General features: G+C 46.4%; 1 protein-coding gene across 4 annotated transcripts in view; it reads right to left on the bottom strand.

Annotated features, from left to right (window-relative positions):
• The window catches only part of ST3GAL5 (ST3 beta-galactoside alpha-2,3-sialyltransferase 5), a 439220-nt gene that overhangs the window by 9070 nt on the left and 404102 nt on the right, over positions 1-26048 (bottom strand). For all 4 annotated transcript variants that reach the window (XM_075856660.1, XM_075856669.1, XM_075856687.1 and 1 more), the window contains 2 exons: positions 4975-5080; positions 462-805 (listed from right to left, as the gene is read on the bottom strand). In XM_075856660.1, the coding sequence (XP_075712775.1) occupies positions 462-805; positions 4975-5080 (450 nt within the window). The remainder of the gene's footprint in view (positions 1-461; positions 806-4974; positions 5081-26048) is intronic.

Below are 26048 nucleotides of genomic sequence, written 5' to 3'. Positions count from 1 at the left end.
CAAATTGATCCGTTTTTAATGGCCATCTTTTTCCACTGTCGTGTGACTGCAGCCTAAATGACTGATGCCAGGAGTCCCGTCACATGTACCGTGGTCGGGCTGGGAAATCCGGCGGACACTCGGATAGTTTTCCATGGTCCAATCACGGTTGTGTGAATCCGGCCTTAATGTTATTTATTTGAAACCCCCACGGTGGCGCCGGTACGGACAGGGTCCTGCTCAGACATCAGACACTATAATGTTATCTGGCCCCAGAGTGCCCGAGTATTTTCAGAGGTTAAAAGTTGTGAAGTTACATATAATAATTATAGCCCAAAGTGTTGAAAAAAAGATTTTCTTTTTTGGCAAAATTGCCCAGCCCTAACTGGTTGGCATCCTATAATGCTCTATATACAAGGCAAATAAAAGAGAAATAACACCTACATCCATTATCAATAAACTAGAAACACAGTGGGAAATACCTGATTACAACGTCAAACTGGTCGATGGCATGGCCCAGCTGCAGACCATGGAGGATGCCACCACTCCCTATGACAATACAGCGTTTGCACTCTTTAGTACTTGGTCCCATGGGAAGATCGTCATCTGTTGTCATTTTCAAAATGTCATCAAGTTCTTTGAGGTGCTGGCGGAACCCAAAAGGAGGGCCATACTGATAAAATGATTCGTTCAAGTCCTTATTTTTCTTAACGAAGCCGTCCAGGTCCGTGTTGTATTTGTTTGGGAACAAGCGGTTCATTTCAAGTCTTGCAAATGCCGGCCTGCACTGGGCCCCTACGACACTCCTGGCAAACGCGTGGGCATTCTGGGGAGACAGACAACACTTCATGAGAATTCAAATACACAGACGGCCAATGCTGCGGGTGACTATAGAGAGTATTACGTTACACGGAGAGGAATTATTTGCTTAAAACGGTTGTCCGCTTTTTACCATTTCTTTTTGTTAGAAGCTTTTCTCAAAAATAAGGGTTTCCAACTGCCAGCGGTGATCTGTGATTTGTGGGGGAACCTGGCAGCAGCTGTTCAATTTTCCTTCAGCGCCACCACAGGTGAAATTAAGTATTACATGTTTTTTTTATAGAAATGAATGGGCTGGCTGTGTAGTGCATGGTCAGGCCAGGTCCTCCAGAGAGAAAGACGCTCTGTGCAGAGGTAGTGAACGAAGCCCTCCCTTCTAAACCAGACAAACCCTTTAAAATCGATTTCTGGCCGCTATTATACACATCATTACACACAATATTATATATATTATACAAAATTGTCCCTAGAGGTATTGTAAATTGGGCCATCTAGCGAAAAAAGCGCCAAAAAGTGGCGTAAAAAACGCCACGAAAATCGCGAGTGGATTTAAAAACGTCTGAAAAGCCGGAGCGGTTTTCCTTTGAATTTTGAGACGTTTTTGAGTTTTGAGTTTTTGTGTGAACATACCCTTAGGGTATGTTCACACGGCCTATCTTCGGACGTTGTTCGGGCGTAAACGCCTGAAGAAACGGAAGCAGAACGTCTCCAAACATCTGCTCATTGAAATCAATGGGAAAAACGTCATTCTGTTCCGATGGGCCGTTTTTTTTACGCAGCCGTTTTGAAAAAAAAGTGCAGGACACTTCTTGGGACATTTTTGGAGCTGTTTTTCATAGACTTGATTAAAAAAAGCTCCAAAAACGGCCGTAAAAAACGGCGTAAAAAAAGCCGCAAAAACCGCAGCGCAAATCGCGAGTGGCTTAAAAAAACGTCTGAAAATCACAAGCTGTTTTCCCTTGAAAACAGCTCCATATTTTCAGACATTTTTAGTCTGGCGTGTGAACATAGCCTTACGATGCACACAAATAGGCAGGATTTTATGGCAACACACAGCAGCTGAGCCATAGTTCATTGCTAGGAACTGGCCTTCCATTTACTATCCAGCGCCCGGTATCCGCCAACTAGCAGAGCCGAGCCAAGTGTAATTATATCCCATGTCACATAAAGACGAGAAAGCAGCAGATCTCATTACAGACACGCAAACCAGGAGGAGCGCTGTATTGTACACAGATCGAGGTGTAACTACAACGCTGACATCTATCACATCCAATGCAAATAAGACTGCAAGCAAATGAGCCCGAAAGAGACCCACTGACTCATCCCCGGCCACACAGGATCTTAGACAACATGAAAAATCATCGGATGGGTTGAGCCCTGGCATTGTCTTGTACCAGAAGCTACCAACTTATCTCAGTTATTTTACAATTAGCACCTTTCAAAATGCTAAAACCTCGGACGGCCTGTGCCAGCCTGGTAGTTTATTAGGATGACCGTAAAACTGTGCCAAAAACTGTTGCTTTAAAGGGAAGGTGTCATGAAATTTTTATCATATTGCTTTTAATATGATATTAACATACATTTTATTTATTTGTGTTCTCATGTTCTACTTTTTACTTTGTTCTTACTTTTACTTCTCTATGGGGGCTGCCATTTTTTTAAAATCTCTGTATGTGTCGATTAACGACACATACAGAGATGGAATACGGCACATACAACCCCATAGAGAATGCGAACGGGAGCCGTTCCATTCTATGAAGCGTACGTCGTCTGTGTGGGGACGGCGCATGCGCCGCTTCCACACAGACCAAAACGAAGCTCGTTCGCAAAGCTAAATCCGGCGCCATTTTCATGTGGACCGGAAGCCGCTGCTGGACAGTAAGATGGCGACTTCCAGTCGCGGCTTCTGGCCATATGTTCAAGGAAGCGAAGGCGCAAGGAATAGGAGCGGGGGCGGCAGGAGCAGGTAAGTTATGTTCGTGTATGTGATGTGTCTATGATGTTCGTGTATGTGATGTGTCTATTATGTTCGTGTATGTGATGTGTGTATTATGTGCGTGTGATACGGTCTGCTGAGCCCTGTATCTAATCCTCATACACTGTGCAGTCGCTCAGAAAATGGCGGCACACAGTGTAGGAGGTTTGAGGATTCAAACCCCTCCTTCTCCTGGCACTAGCCAGGATAAAGGAGGGGGGATTGTTTGAGGACACTAGAGCGTGTGTGTCCACCCTAAATTTGCAGCATAAATCAATGAGGTTGCTTTACCACATTGACCATGCTGCAATTTTGGGAACTGCTCCCTCTAGTGGCCAGCACATGGAAATGCTATAAATTAGAATCTAATTTATAATATTTCCTGACTTGTGAAAAAATTAAAACAATATGTAATCACTTAAATAATAATTGTTTAACTGAAAAAAAAAAAATATTTCTAGCGACACATTCCCTTTAAGTGCACTTTTATCAGGGGAACCTGCAACATGTCCATAAAATTTTAAATCTTGTGGGCACTGATCACATCGACTCGACTGTCCCTAAACTTGAGTTTGGAGTAAGATTAGAAACATAGGGGGTAAGTTAACAACAGTTCTACGCCATTTTTAAAGATAGAAATGTCACCCAAAAGTCGCAAATATTGCGCCATCGGGGCCATTTGCTCCGCTCTTGGAAGTTTTTCTAAAAGTGGGCGGAGATAAGCAAAATGGGATGTGGCTTCTCGCGACCTGACACATTTACTATAATTTACTCCAGAAACTGGCGAAGAACCAGGATGGAACAGCCACGGCCTATTCCATTTTTTTCCAGTGAACTGCACCCTGCTCCAGACAGTCTTCACTCTACCTTGCCCATCATGCCCACATACCTTACTCTACCTTACTTTCATGCCCACATACAGATTTGACAGAATAGGGAACAAGGAAAAAGGGCGTCAAAGTGGTGTGCGACAGAATTCACTGATCGGCCATAATACATAGTGGCAAATGATCAGCTGTAATTAGCCGATCATGCCATACACGTCTATTTACAACGACCAAAAAACTCCAGCACAGATCACCATTTTGACAGACAGTAGTCCATAATGCTCCTATAGCTTTCCTAATTGATTCCTGAGGATATCCCAACCTTATAAGAATGCTTCCACGCCAAGAAAACTGTCTCTAGCGCCACCTATATTTGACTAACCTATAAGTAAATTGACTTACAGGTTAGTCACCAATAGGTGGCACTAGAGAGACAGTTTTCTTTCTTCTGGAGGAGAGGTAATTTGCATACTTTTCCCAGGAAGCATTGCCTTTAAAATTTCTTACCAGCTGGATCTCCGCAAGGTGAGTTAGTACCTTTAAAGAGCATATTCTTATATCATAGTCATGTCCAAAATAGCTGCTATCTAACAATTTAGGAACACATACCCTAGGACCCAGTGCTTATACAATGAATGCTCTATATTCAACCTGGCAGAGGATTAGTTTACACCCCTAGACTCTTCTTTTTCTTCTCGTAAGCCATTGCATTGTATCTAGTTGGCAGATCCCAGGGGGAAGTCAAGGCAAAGGTCTTAATTATAGATGGCGTTACAATAAAGAGGTTACGGTTTCACATAAGACGCCTCCTCAGGTTCTCCTTAATGCCCCTCTCTGTACGCTAGGATTCACCTCGGGGATAACAAACAATCAATCCTCAAGGGCAGGATACAGTTTCGCACAGGGAGTAACTGGTCCCTATCCTGATCCGTGTTGTGTTACAAAGCAATCGGCGGCCTGTGTTTTTTTTCGGACAATTCTACCTCGTCTTCCAATATGCTTCAGCATCGCTGATCTGAAAGTGAATGGAGCTGAAGATATAATAGGACAGCATAAGTCAGCGCATTATCCATCTCCTCCCTCACCATTCCTTATAATCTGTCATGCATGATGGTAGGGGGAAGGGGCATGTGGCGGCTTTTGCCTCCATTTACAGAACAGGAGTGAAGCAGGGGCATACACTGTGAATGTATAAAAACCAGCAAAAAAAATAATAGCAAAATTAACAATGGCAAAATAAATTAAAAAAATAATAGTAACCAATTCAATTTATCTTTCCCTTTACAATGCTGCAATCTCATTGGCTGCCTTATGCGAGCTTGCACATGTCCCCCAATAATGATCACTAGCTACACAGCACAAACAGCATCCAACCTTTATGTGGTCGGGGTCCACGGCTCGGAGGTCACATGTCTCGGTGTCCTGTCCCACTTTGCAGATGTACAGGATGCATAGCAAGAAGCTGAAGAATAACAGAATCCTAAAAGACAAGTAAAGAGTACATTTTAATACGTGATAACTGGAATAAAACATCTTAACCTAGACATGGCGGAAGTCAAGTTCTCCTAATTACAGTGATAAAATAACTAGATCTGTTGCAACATGGAAACTGTAAACAAGTAGGATACCTGCTGTTGTCAGATCTTTGTATGGCTAGATCTATATTCTAATTATGGCTTGTGTTCCTTTAAGAAAAAAAACTTCAGATGAGCTCATTAACGCATGAATGTCCAATTTATTTAACCGATTACCAACGAATAGCAGTTTAGGGCTATTCCGGTGGTAACAAATTATCACCTATCCACTGGGTAGTCTATGGGGCCATACTGTATCTGTATGAGGTAGACGGCAGTTCCTGGTGAGGGGAACAATGAGAAAGTGCATGTGGGACCCTATCAGAATTTCCAAAATGTTTATGGGACGTTCCGATTTGGTTTTGCCAAACTGTAATGAAAAATGATAAAACTATGAGGGGCAGGGTGAGCTTATATTTTAAGGGAACAGTAAACCTAGAAATACATAATAATTGTAACCAGGAGGTAAACTTGCCCCCAGTATTTGGCAGGAATTTCTGTGTATTCATGAAACAAACACCCTTGTAGAAATATTGCGCAGGACACAGGAGTTAATTTCTTCCTGATCCCTTCCATCTTTGGTAAGAAGGCAGCTGAAGAGCCCGGGATTCATTAAAGGGATTCTCGACCCTACTTTTTAGAAGGGTCACTTGACAATAAGCAGATCACAACGTGTCTCCCTGCTGGGACCCCTAGTGATCAGCTGTAATCGGTGTGGAAATATGGACGTAAGTGTGGAATTTCTCTGCAGCGCCACCACAGGGGAAATAAAGCATTACACAGTGTCCATTCAAATTAAAGTGTTGTCTGTGTAATGCAGGACAGGACGGGTCCTCCAGCGCGAGAGACGCTCTTTGTAACCGCTCTCCTCACTGGCCAAGACAATGAATTTTGAGCAGTTTTCCAAACTTGACAACTAATTTAAGTAACATGCTAGGTCTCCTAGTGCAGACATTGGGGGAGGGCTCCTGCTGAAGCCACTTACCTAACAGGCAGATAAAAGTTTCATCTAAGGTTCGTGACAAGAAGTAGAAAATGGCTGATATTCTGTGACACAGAGAATTCTTAATATATTTTTTCATAGTTTTGATTGCAATATGAGACCAGACAGGATGAAAGCAGAGAAGGATATTAAGGGAACACTGCAGTTATAACGGACCCCTGGCGCTACGGCTAGTGCAGAGTCGAAGGGGCGGAGCATGACAAATGTACTCCTTTAATGGATTTTGTTTGTGTCCGTTCTAGTGTTTCTTTAAGAAAAGGCAGCAGGACGCCCTCCTCCAAAAGAAAAAAAAATGTGGGCTATTTAGCTGCATCTAAAATCCCAATTACCACAATGTAAAATATTGGTAAAAAAGCAGCAATATGTGTGAATGTGCTCATATGGGTTACCTTCATCGGGTTATCTGGTGAGAAAACTTCTGTGCAAGACGCACGCTCCAAGTCTTATAAAGAATTTTTGCCTTTGATTTATTGGATGGTAACAGGTTAATACGTAACTGAGGCTTTTCTGGCTGACTTTTGTCCTATATTTCTTCTTGTCTAAACAGAACAGCTATAGGTTTACATACCTCAACCCTGGAGACAGACAACATAACACCACCCTGCGACACGGACCTTAAGATACTATAGGTGAAATGTTGCATCGTACAATCCCTGGGTGCCACATTGCGTAAACCAGGCCTTACCTGCCAATAATGGGACAATGCTCTTATAAACTTAGAAATTAATTCGCAAACCCTTATTTGTTAAGGTGCCCATACACATTAAACAAAGCTTGTCCGACAATCTAGTGCAAGGGGCCACCCAACCCTCAATAACAGAGGTCAGGGAAAGGAAGGATCGGGTATGTTGGATTTCAACATCCCCGATCCTTTGGGAGATAAGCTGCTGATAGAGGTGTCTGACAGCATCCTATTACCCTTTCGTCATTGAAATATGTACCTCCTACTTAAAGACCAACCAGCCTAATCTTCTCCACTTTCCACAAATCTATTGTTCAGCCAAGGCGATCTCCCTCGATCCCTCATAAACTTGCACGCTCAGAAGACATTTCAACAGTATCTTATCTCAGGCATGTTCAATTCTAAAATGCCTGATCCATATTTCCCTAAAAAGCTAGGGTCAGTCAGCTGCCACCATACACATGAGATTGCCGCTAGACCCACCAACAGTAGTCTCACCAGTAGGGGAACATAAAATATGGGACATTTTTAGCCAGACACAGAAAACTGTCCAGCAAGTGGAAATGAGGAGACAAAACGGTGCCCAAGGTGACATAAATATGGCACCATTTTTACACCACCTTAATTCCATAATATTAGTTAGGCTAAGATCCCCACCATTTAAAATGTCGATCTGATGTAGCCGGTGCCAGTGTTGTTAATATATCAGTTGATATACTGAATTGGATGAATGTAGATATGGTCCAAGCTGAATTAAATAAAATAAATGTGCACAAAGCCCCGGGACCAGATGGGTTACACCCTAGAGTACTTAAAGAGCTTAGTTCAGTTATTTCTGTCCCCCTTTTCAGAATATTCAGAGATTCTCTAGTGACTGGTATAGTGCCAAGGGACTGGCGCAGCGCAAATGTGGTGCCTATTTTCAAAAAGGGCTCTAGGTCTTCGCCAGGTAATTATAGACCAGTAAGCTTAACATCCATTGTGGGGAAAATCTTTGAGGGGCTATTGAGGGACTATATACAGGATTATGTGACAAAAAAATAGTATTATAAGTGACAGCCAGCACGGTTTTACTAAGGACAGAAGTTGTCAAACCAACCTGATTTGTTTTTATGAAGAGGTGAGCAGAAGCCTAGACAGAGGGGCCGCTGTGGATATAGTGTTTATATGAGGGGTGAGCAGAAGCCTAGACAGAGGGGCCGCTGTGGATATAGTGTTTTTGGACTTTGCAAAGGCATTTGACACTGTCCCCCATAGACGTCTAATGGGTAAATTAAGGTCTACAGGTTTAGAAAGTATAGTTTGTAATTGGATTGAGAATTGGCTCAAGGACCGTATCCAGAGAGTTGTGGTCAATGATTCCTACTCTGAATGGTCCCCGGCTATAAGTGGTGACCCCAGGGTTCTGTGCTGGGACCACTATTATTCAACTTATTTATTAATAATATAGAGGATGGGATTAATAGCACTATTTCTATTTTTGCAGATGACACCAAGCTATGTAATATAGTTCAGTCTATGGAAGATGTTCATGAATTGCAAGCAGATTTAAACAAACTAAGTGTTTGGGCGTCCACTTGGAAAATGAGGTTTAATGTATATAAATGTAAAGTTATGCATCAGGGTAACAACAACCTGCATAAATCATATTGTGTATAGGTTCAGACAGCACCAGATATGTGGAAGGATGGGGTTTTACACGGATAGGGGCCCAACCCGAAGAGGAGTATAAAAGAGTATCCGGCACACCAATTTTGAAACAAAAGGTATTTTTTATTTTGTTTTTAATGCCAGTGGCAGAGTGCGACGTTTCGGTCTAAGCGACCTTCATCAGGCACTGAGCCGTGCTGGAAAACTGCATAGACGAGCGCTTGTGGTGCTGATAGCAGCTGGCCGCTGTGTCATGGCGCCATGAAGGTCGCTTAGACCAAAACGTTGCAAATACCTTTTGTTTCAAAATTGGTGTGCTGGATACTCTTTTATGTGCATGCATCATATGTCCTAGGGGGAGCTACACTGGGGGAGTCACTTGATGAGAAGGATCTGGGTGTACTTGTAAATCATAAACTAAATAACAGCATGTAATGTCAATCAGCTGCTTCAAAGGCCAGCAAGATATTGTCGTGTATTAAAAGAGGCATGGACTCGCGGGACAGGGATGTAATATTACCACTTTATAAAGCATTAGTGAGGCCTCATCTAGAATATGCAGTTCAGTTCTGGGCTCCACTTCATAGAAAGGATGCCCTGGAGTTGGAAAAAATACAAAGAAGAGCAACGAAGCTAATAAGGGGCATGGAAAAACTAAGTTATGAGGAAAGATTAAAAGAACGAAACCTATTTAGCCTTGAAAAAAAGACGACTAAGGGGGGACATGATTAATGTATATAAATATATAAATGGAACAAACAAAAATTATGGTGAAATTCTGTTCCATGTAAAACCCCACTCAAAAAACAAAGGGGGCACTCCCTCCGTCTGGAGAAAGAAAGGTTCAACCTGCGGAGGCGACAAGCCTTCTTTACAGTGAGAACTGTGAATCTATGGAATAGTCACCGCAGGAGCCGCCACAGCAGGGACATGACCTGCCTAGGTAGAGTCGTGCGTTAACCTTAGATCATCCTATCCCCCCACCCCCACTTTAGTAAAGACACGTGACACCGAGGTTGGATGTGAAATGGCCACAGCAGCCGTTTATTAATTTCACAGTTTTATAAAAACAATTTAAATCCGAAACATTCGGATAACTAGTTAGGAATCCGCCATAGAATTCCTCCTAATAATTCACATGACCCAACATGGGTCAGAATCGTAAATAACAATTTAACGTTAACATTAACCCGAGCAGAGGAAGTCCTTGAAGCCCCTTCAGATGTTCCTTTTTAAGAACACACCGAATTAGCCATCTGCAAACCACCAATTACCTCCAGCCGTAAACCAGCTCGGAAGCACCGTTCACCTCTGCAGATGGCTCCAACCACTAGAAGTCCACTTCAAGGGGATAACACCCGATGAAGCCCTCAAGTGATATACCGACCACTAGAAGTCCACTTCAAAGGGATAACACCCGATGAAGCCTTCAAGTGATATACCTTCTACCAGAAGACCACTTCAAAGGGATAACACCCGATGAAGTCTTCAACCATGTACCTTTTTTGGGGGACGCATACCCCCGATGCGACCCCCCCACCATTTTGTACTGACTGGCCTCAAGGACTCCCCCCGCCAGCTGCCATGACAACAGAACCTACTCCCGAAAAAAGAAAAACATGTTAGATAAGCACACAAATAAAACACAACGCTCATAGACGGACGTACATAAGACCTAAGGAGTAACAAAACCAAGGGTGGGAGGGTGGGAGCTTACTGTTCTTGTGTTACTCCTCCCGCTGCTTCCGGCTCAATGCCGAGAAACAGCGGGAAGCGCAGTAACGGCCCCCCCGTCCCCCTTAACTCCTCCCCGTCCCTCCTCCAGCTCCTTCCAACTCTCCCTCACCTAATTAACCCTTTCCCTACCAGGACGGTCATGTCGGCTTCCCTTAATCCCTGCGGGCTGCGTCTAGCCTCTTCTTGACCTGCCTAGGTAGAGTCGTGCGTTAACCTTAGATCATCCTATCCCCCCACCCCCACTTTAGTAAAGACACGTGACACCGAGGTTGGATGTGAAATGGCCACAGCAGCCGTTTATTAATTTCACAGTTTTATAAAAACAATTTAAATCCGAAACATTCGGATAACTAGTTAGGAATCCGCCATAGAATTCCTCCTAATAATTCACATGACCCAACATGGGTCAGAATCGTAAATAACAATTTAACGTTAACATTAACCCGAGCAGAGGAAGTCCTTGAAGCCCCTTCAGATGTTCCTTTTTAAGAACACACCGAATTAGCCATCTGCAAACCACCAATTACCTCCAGCCGTAAACCAGCTCGGAAGCACCGTTCACCTCTGCAGATGGCTCCAACCACTAGAAGTCCACTTCAAGGGGATAACACCCGATGAAGCCTTCAAGTGATATACCTTCTACCAGAAGACCACTTCAAAGGGATAACACCCGATGAAGTCTTCAACCATGTACCTTTTTTAGGGGACGCATACCCCCGATGCGACCCCCCCACCATTTTGTACTGACTGGCCTCAAGGACTCCCCCCGCCACAGCGAAACAGGCCTTGACCACCTTAAGCCTGTGAGTTCCTCCACACCACCACCGCCCTTTCTATGCCTTCTGCTATCGCCAAGATCCAAAGATCAATGCCAACCTCGGTCAGATGAACCCCGTCACTTCTCCAAAAATTCCCCACTCCTGACTCCAAATCCCTATGCCTCACGCAAATGCCCCCGTTCTTTGCCACAAAACGGGACACCGCCCGGTTAACTTTTATACGAGCCTTATTGACTCTCTCCACCGATCTAGCTAACCGCCAATGCTTTCTTGGGACTATGTCCGACCACACTACCACCAACTTGGGATAAGATACCCACAAACACAACATATCATGTTTGATATCCCGCACCAACTCACGAAAAGGGCGGACTCCTAAGTCATTCCCACCCACGTGCAACACTAAAACCTCCGGAACCCTATCCAGCCGCGCATATGTCTGGAATTCCGCCAACACCCTGCTCCACGACATACCTCTAAAACCCAGCCAATGCACAACCGCATCCTGTCGCGGAATGCGCAACTGGCGACCATCCGGGCGGACGTCCGCCCTCAAAGCCCCCCAGTGCACGTACGAATGACCCATCAACCACACCAAACACGGAGGCGAATCTGAAACGGAAAAAACAATTAGGCACCACCAATATAACATTTGCAAAGCGTACACAACCAAACTCATAACATATGGGGGCGGACATAGGACTTAAACCTTTTAGACTCCCAACGACCAATACGCCTCACCCCTTCATCATCCAACCCCCAGCGCCCCGCTTCCGTTGCTGACCGCAACTTAACCCAAACGCCACTGCAGATATGAACCGGTTCACCTTCGCTAATGAAAACCCCCGCCTCCCAGGCGTCCCCTAACCAGTACAAAAGTGCCACCAACCTGTCTCTATCCGTATTGACGTCACCCAACTCTCTTACCCACTCCTCCCACTGCCTCCAACAAGCAGCATACGCACTCCACGTCGCGCGCGCCAAAGACCTTTGTAACAGCTGCTCTACGGGACCGATACCAGATCCCAAAGATGCTCCGGACAAGCCAAACCGAGACGTTCCGCTCCCGGTGCCAATTGCCGAAACCGGTCCCACTGCGAGCGAGAAAGAGCATCAGCGATACAATTCCGTACACCCGGGACATGCACCGCCACCACCCACGCGTTCAATGACAAACACACCAACACTAAATGCCGCAACAATTGAACTACCGGAGGAGAGGACGCCGTGATGTTATTAATGGCAAGCACCACCCCCATGTTGTCGCAGTAAAAACGGACCTTCTTATCCCTGAGCCTGTCCCCCCAAATGGTAGCCGCCACCACGATGGGAAACAGCTCGAGCAGGGCCAGATTCCGCGTGAGTCCACTGGACACCCAGCTAGCCGGCCATTGACCCGCGCACCACGGACCTCCCCCGTAAGCTCCAAAACCACCCGCCCCAGCCGCATCCGTAAAAATATTCAAATCACTCGTATCCTGCGCAGGGGCCATCCATAGCGAGCGACCATTGTACTGGCCCAAGAAGTCATCCCAAACCTGAAGATCAGCTCGGTGCTCCTCCTTGAGCCGCACAAAATGATGCGGCGCGCGCACTCCCGCCGTTGCCGCCGCCAACCTCCTGCCAAACACCCTCCCCATCGGCATAATCCGGCAGGCGAAATTCAACTTCCCCAGCAGCGACTGAAGCTCCCTCAGCGTCATTTTCTTCATTCTACAAGCCCGTCGAACCTCCAGCCTCAAAGCACCCAACTTATCCGCCGGGAGCCGACACTCCATTGCCACCGAGTCTATTTCGATTCCCAAGAAACAAATCGTCGCTACCGGGCCCTCCGTTTTTCCCGGCGCCAAAGGAATCCCAAAATCCCTCGCCACCTTCTGTAGTGCATGAAGCAAATTACCGCAAACCGGCGAACCCCCCGGGCCAACGCACAAAAAATCATCTAAGTAATGGATCAACGAATCGACCCCGGATACTCCCCTCGTTACCCACTCCACGAAGCTACTAAACGCCTCGAAGTATGCACAAGAAAGAGAACACCCCATCGGAAGGCACCGATCCACGTAAAAGGCCCCATTCCAAAAACAACCCAACAGCCGTTGGCTTTCTGGATGGACCGGCAACAACCTGAACGCCGCCTCGATGTCGGTTTTTGCTAGCAGCGCCCCTGGACCCGCAGCCCGCACTAACCCCACCGCCTTATCGAATGAGGTATAAACTACGGAACACAACTCGTGATCAATCCCGTCATTTACCGACGAACCTTTGGGATACGATAAATGTTGAATCAAACGAAACTTTCCGGGCTCGCGTTTAGGGACAATACCCAACGGGGACACAACTAAATCTTTTACCGGCGACTCAACAAATGGCCCCGACATTCGACCCAACGAAACTTCTTTTAACAACTTTTCCGACACGACTTCCGCATGCAAGTAAGCCGATTTTAAATTCCTCCGCGTAACCGGAACCTCATAAGGAGGCGGAGGAATAACAAAACCAACACAAAACCCTTCATAAAGCAACTTAGCTGCCGCCCTATCCGGATACTCATTTAGATAAGGGGCCATCCTTTCCACCTTCACCGGCGACACCCCCTTGACCAGCCCCGTGCTGGTTCCCTGACCTCTTTTTTCGCAGACATTTTGCCGCCCCGTGTGATGCACCATTACACTCTGAACACACGTGCTTGAACTTGCACGTGGCACCGAACTTGCACTGACCTTCATTAACTTGCCAGCAAAACCCCGCCTTTCCCCCGCCGCTTTGTCCAATCTGACTAGACTGGCCTCCCTGGCCGCCGCTCCCGGGAAAGGACTGCCTAACCGGAGCCGTAACCCGTAACCAGAGAGCAATATCCTTCTGGTCCCACCGAATCGCCGGCCGAACCGCCTTCCGCTGACGGAATTGCTCATCATATCGCAGCCACGCCTGACCCCCATACGCCCTATGAGCCTCCCCAATGGCATCAAAATAACAAAACAACGCCGAACAATTTTCCGGCGCCTTTTCCCCTATCACACTAGCCAATATGGCGAACGCCTGCGACCAATTAACGAACGTCTGCGGGATAAGCCTATACCGCCGCCGTTCCTCCTCGTCCTTTTTACTCATCCCGCTTGCTCTTATCCAAATTAAATTTAGCCAGCGGCAAGAGAGAAAAAATGTCAACATATTCGTCTTTCCAGATCCGATCACGCACCTCCTGCTTTAAATGCGCCCCCAACGGACCCTCAAAACACACGTACACCTCCCCCCGAGCACGATCATCCATACGCACTCGATCGCCGTCCTTCTGCGCCTCGGTCTGTACCGACACCGCGACCGCCTCTCTAACCGCCGCCACCGGACGCGCCTGTAACGATCCCACGTCCCTGGGGCCTTCCCAAACTACCGCAGGGGACACTTCCGTTACTACCGGCGCCGCGGCCCTGTCCAGGCGCCCCACCAGCTCCCGTAAGCAACCCACTAAGTCTGCCAAACCCGCTCCGTCGCGTCCGCCCGCGCCACTACCGGCCCCCGATGCAATGCTAGCAGCCCCCCCCGCCGACACCCGACATAAAAATCGCTGGATAAGACAATGATGGAGTTATACACTCACCGGGCTGCACAGGCGCTGTGTTCCCGTCAGCCGGACCATCCTGACCTCGACGATACACGTCCAGTTCACCTTCCTCCAATTCTTCTCTCGCCGACGACTGTCCATCCCAACGACATCTTCGGAACGGGGATGAGGACGCGCTGACCGATGGGCCGGCAACCTGCCGCCCGACCGCCGGAACCCAGACTTCCGACCGGACCTGTTGCCTCGACGTCGCTGCAGATCTAGGCGTCCGTCTAGACGATCCTGACGAAGCCTGCCCCCTGGCCGGAACATCACCATGCGGGGCGGCCGTACCTTGTCCTCCAAATCTTCCATCTGATGGGGGAGGGGTGACAGGGAGCCCAGCCTGCGACTCCCTGCTTACCGCCGGACCCCGTCGCGGCCTGGGATTCCTGCCAGGACGCAGGGCCTGGGAAGGGGCGGTCCTCCCAGCTGCCTGGCCTGCAGCGTCCGGGATCGGGCTCCCTCTGCGACGCCGTGTCCGCGGGACTGCCTCCGGACTGAGGCGCTCTGGAGGTCGGGACCGCCGAGAGGGACGGGTCGACCCGGCCTGCGTCGCCGTCACCCCTGGCAACGCTCTCTGCCCGCCCAGCGCAGGAGCGGTTGTTGCCGACTCCCCCCCCGCCGCCATAGCCATGCTCGTGAGGGGGCCGGGGGAGGGGAGCCTGTCCTTTGCAACAGACCCCGAACGCCGTGCCCGACGCGGCGAAACGGCGTCCGGGATCCTCGTTATGGCAGCCACGGTCTCCTTTAGCCATCCGGGACCGTGGTGCACAGCAGCGGCACGCAGCCGCTCTAACATCAAGGCTTCTGCCATCCCTAAAAGCACGGGCAACGGGGAGCTTACTGTTCTTGTGTTACTCCTCCCGCTGCTTCCGGCTCAATGCCGAGAAACAGCGGGAAGCGCAGTAACGGCCCCCCCGTCCCCCTTAACTCCTCCCCGTCCCTCCAACTCTCCCTCACCTAATTAACCCTTTCCCTACCAGGACGGTCATGTCGGCTTCCCTTAATCCCTGCGGGCTGCGTCCAGCCTCTTCTGGAGAAGCTGCAAAAAAGGCTTAGATAATTTCCTAGAACAAAAATATATTAGCTCCTATGTGTAGAATTTTCCCCTTCCCTTTTCCCGTCCCTTGGTTGAACTTGATGGACATGTTTCTTTTTTCAGCCGTACTAACTATGTAACTATATGTGTAGTGATCAGGCCGTGGAGTCAAAGGGTAAGGGTCAGAATTCTGCTATGTCCGGGGATCCCTGAATAGTGGCGTAACTTGAAGCTCCTGGACCCTCAAGTATTCCACAAGGAAAGGTGGGCACCACAAATAATATATAAGAAAACAAGCGTGCCAGTCCACGTGTATACTGGAATCAATGTATACTAGCGAAAGAAGACACGTTTACTAGACAGAAGGTGAAGAGAAAAAAAATGCAGTGTAATTGCGGGTATCGGCGCCAGGCTGAAGAGGATCAGGAACGGAGTCAAGTGCATAGGATCTAGGAGATCTTTTATTGAGAAGACGACGCGTTTCTGGACCGGACTGGTCCCTTCGTCTGTATACTGATCTGACAAAGGGACCAGTCCGGTCCAGAAACGCGTCGTCTTCTCAATAAAAGATCTCCTAGATCCTATGCACTTGACTCCGTTCCTGATCCTCTTCAGCCTGGCGCCGATACCCGTAATTACACTGCATTTTTTTTCTCTTCACCTTCTGACTCTCACCTTGTCCCAGGTACTAAGGATTTAGCACCAAGGGACTGCAGTGGGTAGCAGCCGGCTATCTACACTTCACCACCTCATAAGAGTCTCGGAGGAGCGCCGCCATCCCCTCACGTTTTTGCTGTACTAACTCACGTTTACTAGACGTCACTTCTCAATTGAATAAGGTATATTTAATACAGTAAATCTAAAAGAAAAAACAAACAAGTAAAACCAATTAAAATTTCACAAAAATGTGCAGGACCCCTGGTTGGGATAACAGACAAACCCCACATGGAGAAAGATTAAATGACAAACTATAGGACACAAAGAAATAATATAAGAGAACCAACAATGCATAAGTGCATACAAGTACGGCAGATAGAAGCAACTAATGCAATATCAAATAGATATGTTAAATAAAAGGTGAAGGATCTCACAGATAACAGTGTCCAGTGTGCGTGGACCCATAAGAATCACATGTCTTTACTAGTATTGGCCAGGGGTGCCACAGAAATCGCATCACGTAGGAATGGATTTAGCACGCTGCAATTTCAAAACAATCAAGATTTTCTTCTAATAAACATTGTGTTTCATGTCGAATAATTTGTTGTATAATTTTTTTTTTTATCTTTGCAGGTTAAGGAGATCAGAGAGGGGTGAAATATTACAACCCGATACAAGTCGCAAACAGCGCAGAGCATTGCACATGTTAAAGGGACACTACACCTAATATTGTTCCCTGTTAACAAGTTTAGTTTGTGAGTTTCACACCAGTCTCACTTTCGCCTAGAAGTTGCTAAACTCAACAACCCCGACCACTTGGCACCCGCATAAAGATGAGTAAATAGGTCTGATAGCATCTGATGAGGTCACTGTAAAATGAGCGGAGGATTAGTGACCGACCCATGTAGTATCGCAGCGCCGAAGCCACCACCCTGTATGATCTCAATCTAGCAGAATGTCAGACCCGGGAGATTTAGGTTAAAAGAGAAGAAGACGACTTTAAAAAAACAAAAAATTTTCTATTATTATTACTAGTTTACTACTATTAATTGCTATTTATTTTATTCAGATATGTTGACATGGTTTTCATACACCAGTCTAAATCTGAAACATGCTGGTCTCAGATGCACCTAATTTATTAAGAGATGCACGCCTCTTAATTTATTAGGCTGGGTTCACACAACCTCTTTTCAGACGTAATGGAGGCGTTTTACGCATGGAATTACGCCTGAAAAGACGGCTCCAATACGTTGGCAAACATCTGCCCATTACTTGAAATGGGTCTTACGATGTTCTGTTCAGACGAGGTGTCATTTTACGCGCCGCTGTCAAAAGACGGCGCTTAAAATTACGGCCGCGTCAAAGAAGTGCAGGACACTTCTTGGGACGTAATTGGAGCAGTTTTTCATTGACTCCAATGAAGAACAGCTCCAATTACGTCCGTAAAGATGCCGCGAAAAACGCGAGTACGAGCAATTACGTCTGATATTCTGGAACGGTTTTCTCCTGAAAACAGCTCCGTAATTTCAGACGTAATTGGCGTTGTCGTGTGCACATACCCTAAGGGGCATCCCTGGCCGTTTGTGCGCCAGAAAGTCAGATGTACGGCAGATAAAATCTTGTGTAGAAATTACGCCAGTTTCTGGCATAAATGAAAGTCCATTTTTCAGGCCGCGGGTGGCCCAGCCCCTACTGATAAACTCTATCCACTTTTTTAGGAAATTGCAGTGAGCGGAGGCTGCGGAGCAATGGCTCAAATGTCTAATTTTTTGTAATTTTTTTTACTTTTGTGCCATTTGTGCATTTTTTTTCACCAGAAAACTGGCGGAAAAGTAGTAATAAACTCCTCCCAATATTCTTTGTCCTACTAGAAATGCCTCAGGACATAATTGAGGGGAAATATTAGGATACGTGACTTGTCAGTTATAAAATATTTTGCTACTGACAACTTGAACTTTAAAATGTGTTTTTAGCACTGTAGAACTTTTGACATGTCATAGAGAAATATAAGAAGCTTTAATCGGTGGGGTCCGGGTGCCGAGAGCCCCACCAGTGCTGAAACTAAGGGCTTATTCAGACGAACGAGATATACGTCCGTGCAACGCGTGTGATTTTCACGCGTGTCGTACGGACCTATATTAGTCTATGAGGCCGTGCAGACTGTCAGTGATTTTTGCGTAGCGCGAGTCCGCTGCGTAAAACTCAAGACATGTCCTATATTTGTGCGCTGTGCGCGCATCACGCACCCATTGAAGTCAATGGGTGCGTGAAAATCACGCGCATCACACGGAAGCACTTCCGTGGGACGCGCGTGATTTGCGCAACAGCAGTGAAAAGGATGAATGAAAACAGAAAAACACCACGTGCTTTTCTGTTTACAAACATACAAACGGAGTGTCATAATGATGGCGGCTGCGCGAGAATCACGCAGCCGCGCATCATACGCTGCTGACACACGGAGCTGTTAAGTGCCTTTTGCGCTCGCAAAACGCCACGTTTTTTGCGTGCGCAAAACGCACACGCTCGTGTGAATCCGGCCTGAGGGGCAGAAGCGCTCATCTGATCACACGTACTGCTGTGATTGTCGCTCATTTTTAGGCCGGATTCACATTTGCGCGTGCAAAAGGCACTTAACAGCTCCGTGTGTCAGCCCCGTATGATGCACGGCTGCGTGATTTTCGCGCAGCCGCCATCATTATGACACTCCGTTTGGATGTTTGTAAACAGAAAAGCACGTGGTGCTTTTCTGTTTTCATTCATCCTTTTCACTGCTGTTGCGCGAATCACGCGCGTCCCACGGAAGTGCTTCCGTGTTTTGCGCGTGATTTTCATGCACCCATTGACTTCAATGGGTGCGTGATGCGCGAGAAACGCAGAAATATAGGACATGTCGTGAGTTTTACGCAGCGGACACACGGACACACGCTGCGTAAAAATCACGGACTGTCTGCACGGCCCCATAGACTAACATAGGTCCGTGCGACCCGCGTGAAAGTCACGCGCGTTGCACAGATGTATATCACGTTCGTGTAAATCCGCCCTTAGGCTGAGCTCACATACAAAATCTACGAGCCCATCTTCAGCCTAAGAACGAGAGCTGATCACAGACGGAGGGGCTGAGCACTTCTGCAACTTCGTTTCAGCAATGGTGAGGGTCTCAGCACCCGGACCCCACCGATCCAAACTCCTGATGTGTTTCTATGACATATAAAAAGTTTTCTGATAGCACAATTACTCTGTGAACTTAGACGTGATAGATAACATGTGGATCCTGCGTGTCAGAGACTCACCGGACCCGCTTTCACTGAATCCGTCAGTCCCGCGGGCCTAACGGCAGCAGGATTTAGCGGACGATACAGCTGCTCTATATAGAGGCTGTATCTCAAATAGTAAAATACATTTTTAATAAAAACAAGTTATAAAGTTGCACAAAACACACTGACTGACCGGTTTATTAAAAGGAAAAAAATGCCTTTTAAAAGTTTTCATAGGAATATTAGCGGCGTATTGAGTAGAATTATGGAGAAATCCCGAACACCAGTTGCCGTTAAAAGTCTACACATAAAATACAGCTGGGAAGGTGGCGGCACTCGCTGTGGTAACGTGTGCTGCATCTACAGCAAAGCAACCATAAGGCAATGTTCACACAGGACACAATGTATCCGCTCTGGAACCCACAGGGAATTCCGTCAGAAAGACCGCATAAAATTTCGGGCGGAAAGACTGCTGGAAAAGAAGAGAATACTTCCCGCGGGAGTCGTCAGTGACGCTTTCTTCTGTTCTTCGTGCAGGATGACCTCCTGAGACATGGGATGAAACTTCAACCCAGGAGACCGGGCTGAACGGGGAATAGAAGAACGCGTCACTATGACAACGCCCGGGGGAGGTATTCACCTTTTTATTAATTTTAAAACCCAAAAAAGTTTGTTTTTTTCCGACATGCGATTTCGATTTGCTGCTTTTCCGCTGCCAAAATAGCAATGCTTGCTCTTTGTTGCGGGTCTTACCTTGAATTTAATAAGGAAAACCCGCGATAGAAGAGCAGCGATTCCAAAGCGTGTCATGCCGCGGATTAAAAAAACGCACCACAGGTAAATTTATAAATGTTTTTTCGGCAAATTAATTCTTCAGCGCGTGGATGAGATTTTGCTTCTATGGTCATCCATCTTTTGCGCAAATTTTCCTTTTCCGCTTCTCCTGCAGTTTAAATAGAGGTGAGAAAATTTGTGCTACTCAAATCGCAGGAAAGGAGGTGACGAGTCTACATCGCATTATGATGCCACCTCCACCCCAAGACCACATGGTACATTTCATCTATCCTTGGCCTGATTTTGGAAGTTTTCACAACAGAAGGGTCGTCCAAGTTTACTGCTGGTTCAGGGTCTGCGCAGAATCCGTACAATATTGTAATGTCTGCAAGGACTAAGGGCCCTTTTACACCGGCCAATGATCAGACTGTTCATATGAATCGATCGTTTCCGATCACTGCCGTGTGCAAACAGGGCAACGATCGTCCGATGAATGGCAAACACTCGTTTATCGGCTGATTGTATCGTTTATGTAGCAAGAAAGATCATCGTTGTCGGCAGCCGCTCTCCCTGTGTTTGTAGACGTGCTGCCGACATGATAGAAATGTATGGGGGAGGAGCAATCGGACTAACAATCGCTTGTCCCCATCCATTACTGATCATCGCTCCTTTTGAAAAGAGCAAACGAGCACCGATTGACAAGCTGCTCGGTTGATCGGCGCTCATTTTTACGGCCCATATCGGCAGTGGAGGAGGATCTTTGATCTCCCAGAATTCAATAAAGCAGAGATCAGGATTGGGGTATTCGCTGAACATATCAATAGACTTCTATGGACATGACATGTGATAAAAAAAGTGTCCTAAGCTGTTAACCTCTTAATGACCAAGCAATTTTGGCCTTTAGGATCCCACACAATTTTTCATCTCGCCATTGTGGAGATAACAAATTTGTATTTTTGAATCAACACAGCAATATTTGAAATTTTGCGGCCATGTTTTTTTTTTTGTTTTTGTTCTTTTAACCCCTTAATTACCAGGCCTTTTTGTGCGTTAAGGAGAAAACAGCTCCGTAATTTCAGACGTAATTGCTTGTACTCGCGTTTTGCGAGGCGTCAATTACGGGCGTAATTTGGAGCTGTTCTTCATTGGATTCAATGAAAAACGGCTCAAATTACGCCCCAAGAGGCGTCCTGCACTTCTTTGCTGAGGCAGTCATTTTACGCGTCGTCTTTTGACAGCGACGCGTAAAATTAAAGGTCGTCGGCACAGTACATCGGCAAACCCATTGAAAGCAATGGGCAGATGTTTGCCGACGTATTGAAGCCGTCTTTTCAGGCGTAAATAGAGGCGTAAAACACCTCGTTTATGCCTGAAAATAGGTCGTGTGAACCCAGCCTAAGAGTCGTAACTTTTTTTTTTTATTCCGTCGACATTGCCGTATAAGGGCTTGTTTTTTGCGGGACGGGTTCTATTTTTCAATTGCATCGTGTTTGGGTGCATATAATATATAGATTAACGTTTATTAACTTTATTTTAGGAAAGAATCGAAACTAAACAGCTATTCCAGCATTGATTTTCGAGTTATAAATTTACGCCACGGCATAAATTACATGTTATCTTTATCCTATGGGTCGGCACGAAAATGGGGATACGAAATATGTAAAGGTTTTATGTTTTCTTACATTTACACAATAAAAACCCTTTTAGATAAAATTACTTGCTTTTGCATCGCCGCATTCCAAGAGTCGCAACTTTTTTTATTTTATTTTTCTGTCAATGTGGCCTTGATTTTTATTTTTTACTTTTATTTTATTTTTTATAGGGGGAATAGGTGGAAAAAAAACCCAAGAATGTTGCCTTTGTTTTTTGCTTTTATTTTTGGACGCCATTCATCCGGCGGTTAAAATAAAGTGTTCATTTTATTGTTCAAGTTGTTAGGATCGCGGTGATACCATATATGTGTTTTTTGTTTTGTCTTTTTGGGAAAAAAAAAAACCTTTAAAATTTTTTTAAAAAATTACTTGTTTTTTCATCGCTGCATTCCAAGAGCCGTAACTTTTTTATTTTTATGTGGCCGTATGTGGTACTATTTTAGGGGGACATGGGACTTATTGATTAACTTTTATTTTTTATGGTGGGAGTGGGAGAAAAATAGGAATTTTTGGGCTATTTTTCCTGGCCGGTTTGCATCAGTTTTGCATCTGTTCCGATTCCGTTCCGGGCCGTGTTACCGTTTTTAATGGCCGATTTTGACCCGTTTTACATCGGTTTCCCTGTCCATTTTAAAATCGGATGAATTTCATTTGTAAATTTTTGCCGCACACTTCCCTCTGTAGATACTGCCACTGCCCTCTGTAGATACTGCCACAGCCCCCCCTGTAGGTAGTGTCACACAGCCCCCTGTAGGTAGTGTCACACAGCCCCCTGTAGGTAGTGCCACACAGCCCCCTGTAGGTAGTGCCACACAGCCCCCTGTAGGTAGTGCCACACAGCCCCCTGTAGGTAGTGCCACACAGCCCCCTGTAGGTAGTGCCACACAGACCCCTTGTAGGTAGTGCCACACAGACCCCTTGTAGGTAGTGCCACACAGACCCCTTGTAGGTAGTGCCACACAGACCCCTTGTAGGTAGTGCCACACAGACCCCTTGTAGGTAGTGCCACACAGACCCCTTGTAGGTAGTGCCACACAGACCCCTTGTAGGTAGTGCCTCACAGCCTATGTGGCCGGGGATTCCACTCCAGCAGAAGTCCCTGACTTCACTGTGTCCATATATGGACACAGTGAAGTCAGGGAGTTCTGCTGGAGAGGAATCCCCGGCCACAGCGTTGCCGAAGCTGTGGCCGGGGATTGGTGATTCCGCTCCTACATGAGCAAAAAAAAATACCCTCCTCCTCACATGCACTTCGCACTGTGAGGAGAAGGAGGAGAGAGTGAGCGACGGAAGACACGGCCGTCACTTGGAGCACATTCAAGTGATGGCCGTGTATTACCCGGCCCCATAGACTTCTATTGGAGCCAGGCGGCCGGGAGAACGGCCGAAAATAAGGCATGTCCCATTTTTTGACGGCAGGGTTTTTGAACGGCCATCACACGGTTGGGAAACCCTGTCGTGTGCATAAGGGCGAAGACGTATTTTTTCCTAGCTGAACAAGCCCAATTTTTCTAGCCTTTCATAAGCGACACCTCCCATCCCATTTAATAATATAGTCGCCCACCTTTGAACCCTCTCCAGGTCTCCTATGTCCTTTTTGCAATGTGGAGCCCTCTGTGGAGGGTTCTTTACATGGACCTTGGTTGTCTCCATAGTGTTGCCAGCTCCAGCGATCATGGCTACAAATTTTAGTCATGGTACTGAACTGGTAAACACCGATCCCGACAGTTGTGGCAGGGGTGAGGCTGTCTATTACTGCCTTCCTTCAACAGGTGATCACGCGGGTACAGTGGCACTGCCCGCACAATCACCTTGACGTAACAATTTGTCAAGGCGCCTTAATTGCCTGAGGCCCTTGATATACTATTACGCCACGGTGTAAAATAGTTTGGACAATCCCTTTTTGTTAGAAGGGTCATCTGACAATAAGTTTATAACTCGGTGTCCAACTTCTGGAGCCCTCACTGATCAGCTTTAACGGAGATCCCTGCTGCAAGCGGTCAATTTTCCTGCAGCGCCACCACAGGCAAAATGAAGCATTACACAGTTCCAACTAAAATAAAAAAGCTGTATATGTAATACATGAACGCGCAAAAACCACTTGACAGCTCCGTGTGTCATCCGTGTATGATGCGCGGCTGCGTGATTTTCGCGCAGCCGCCATTATAGAGATGAGGCTAGTCGACGTCAGTCACTGTCCAGGGTGCTGAAAGAGTTAACTGATCGGCAGTTAACTCTTTCAGCACCCTCGACAGTGAATGCCGATCACAATATCGAGCAACCTGTTAAAAAGAAAAGAAAAAGTTCGTACTTACCGAGAACTTCCCTCCCGGCCATTGCCTTGGTGACGCGTCCTTGGTGACGCGCCTCTCTTGACATCGGGCCCCACCTCCCTGGATGACCCCGCAGTCCATGTGACCGCTGCAGCCTGTGCTTGGCCTGTGATTGGCTGGAGCTGTCACTTGGACTGAATTGTCATCCTGGGAGGTCAGACTGGAGGAAGAAGCCGGGCAGATATCGGTAAGTCAGAACTTCTTTTTTTTTTTTTTACACGTTCATGTATATTGGGATCGGAAGTCACTGTCTAGGGTGCTGAAACAGTTTAACTCTTTCAGCACCATGGACAGTGACTATCTCCTGACGTCGCGTACCGGAAATTTTTTTGCCGGGTTCGGCCAAAACGAGTTCGGCCGAACCCGGTGAAGTTCGGTTCGGTTGTCCGGGTTCGCTCATCTCAAAGACACTCCGTTTGGATGTTTGTAAACAGAAAAGCATGTGGTGCTTTTCTGTTTTCATTCATCCTTTTGACAGCTCTTGCGCGAATCACGCAGTTCGCACGGAAGTGCTTCCGTGCGGCATGCGTGGTTTTCACGCACCCATTGACCTCAATGGGTGCGTGATGCGTGCAAAACGCCAAAAGAACGGACATGTCGTGACTTTTTTTCAGCGAACTCACGCTGATGAAAAATCACGGACATGTCTGCACGGCCCCATAGACACATATAGGTCCGTGCAACGCGCGTGCAAATTACGCGCGTTGCACGGACGTTTTTCCCGTTACTTGGGCGCCATCATATTCTGTAGCGATGTACAGATTCCCATCACAAATAATTTTTAGGTTGCTTAAGTGGACGTCAGGCGACAAGGAAATAGATTCTTACTGTATTTCAATGCGTAATAAGAATTTAAAAGGGCCATTCTAATCTCTTCATGGGACGACTCACTGAACTGTTTCAGACGGGGTTAAACCAGTTTCTAAGTTGTCACTTATCACTCTGATGATAATTACAGCATTGCACAAACAATAGCCTCTAGACCGCCCCCTGCAGGTTTCCATTATTTTAATTGCTATTATGGTATTTAGACAAGGAATGCAAGCTTTCAATACTCAAGACGAGCGAGTTTCATCCCGTCAGCCGTACTCACTGTACCTGCAATGCCCGCACATTTCCCTTACATTGAAACTGATTACATTGAAACTGTGCCGGTTTATTAGTACCAGAAAGCAAAGGTAGTCATTTTCTGACCTGTATCCATATTCTAGCAAACATTCCGCAACTTTCTAAAATACTTTGTGTTTTAATTTCCCACCATTTTCCAGTTTTTTGCTTGCAGTCAGTGAATGGAAACATAGTCATGCTCAGAACTGATGAACTTGTGAACCGAACACATCAGCACAAGTCTTTCTCTCGTCCCGATAGTTTGCTACAATGCATCAGTGCAGCTCACAGAGGATGGACTGAATTGGATACATTTGTAGCAAATTATCAGCGGTGAAAAACATTAGGTCTTTACGGGTTTTCAGCCTCTGGCTGTTTTCAACTACTGACAGCAAGCAGAGATCTTGAAAATAATGAGTAATTGGAAAATAAAACGTATACCAGAAAGTTGCATAAGTTTTCAATTTCAAAAGTTTAAGCCTGATTTACATAAATTGTTGAAAACAAACAAAAAACCTTGGTTAAAAGTGCAGTGTGTAGAGCATGTGATCAATAGATTTGGGGAAAGGGGTGGGGCTTGAACTACCTTGTTTCTGGCTA

Source organism: Rhinoderma darwinii, chromosome 1, assembly GCF_050947455.1.
Source record: "Rhinoderma darwinii isolate aRhiDar2 chromosome 1, aRhiDar2.hap1, whole genome shotgun sequence".
NCBI lineage: Eukaryota > Metazoa > Chordata > Amphibia > Anura > Rhinodermatidae > Rhinoderma > Rhinoderma darwinii.
Note: the sequence above shows the minus strand (reverse complement) of the source record. Positions and strands in the feature narration are given on the sequence as shown.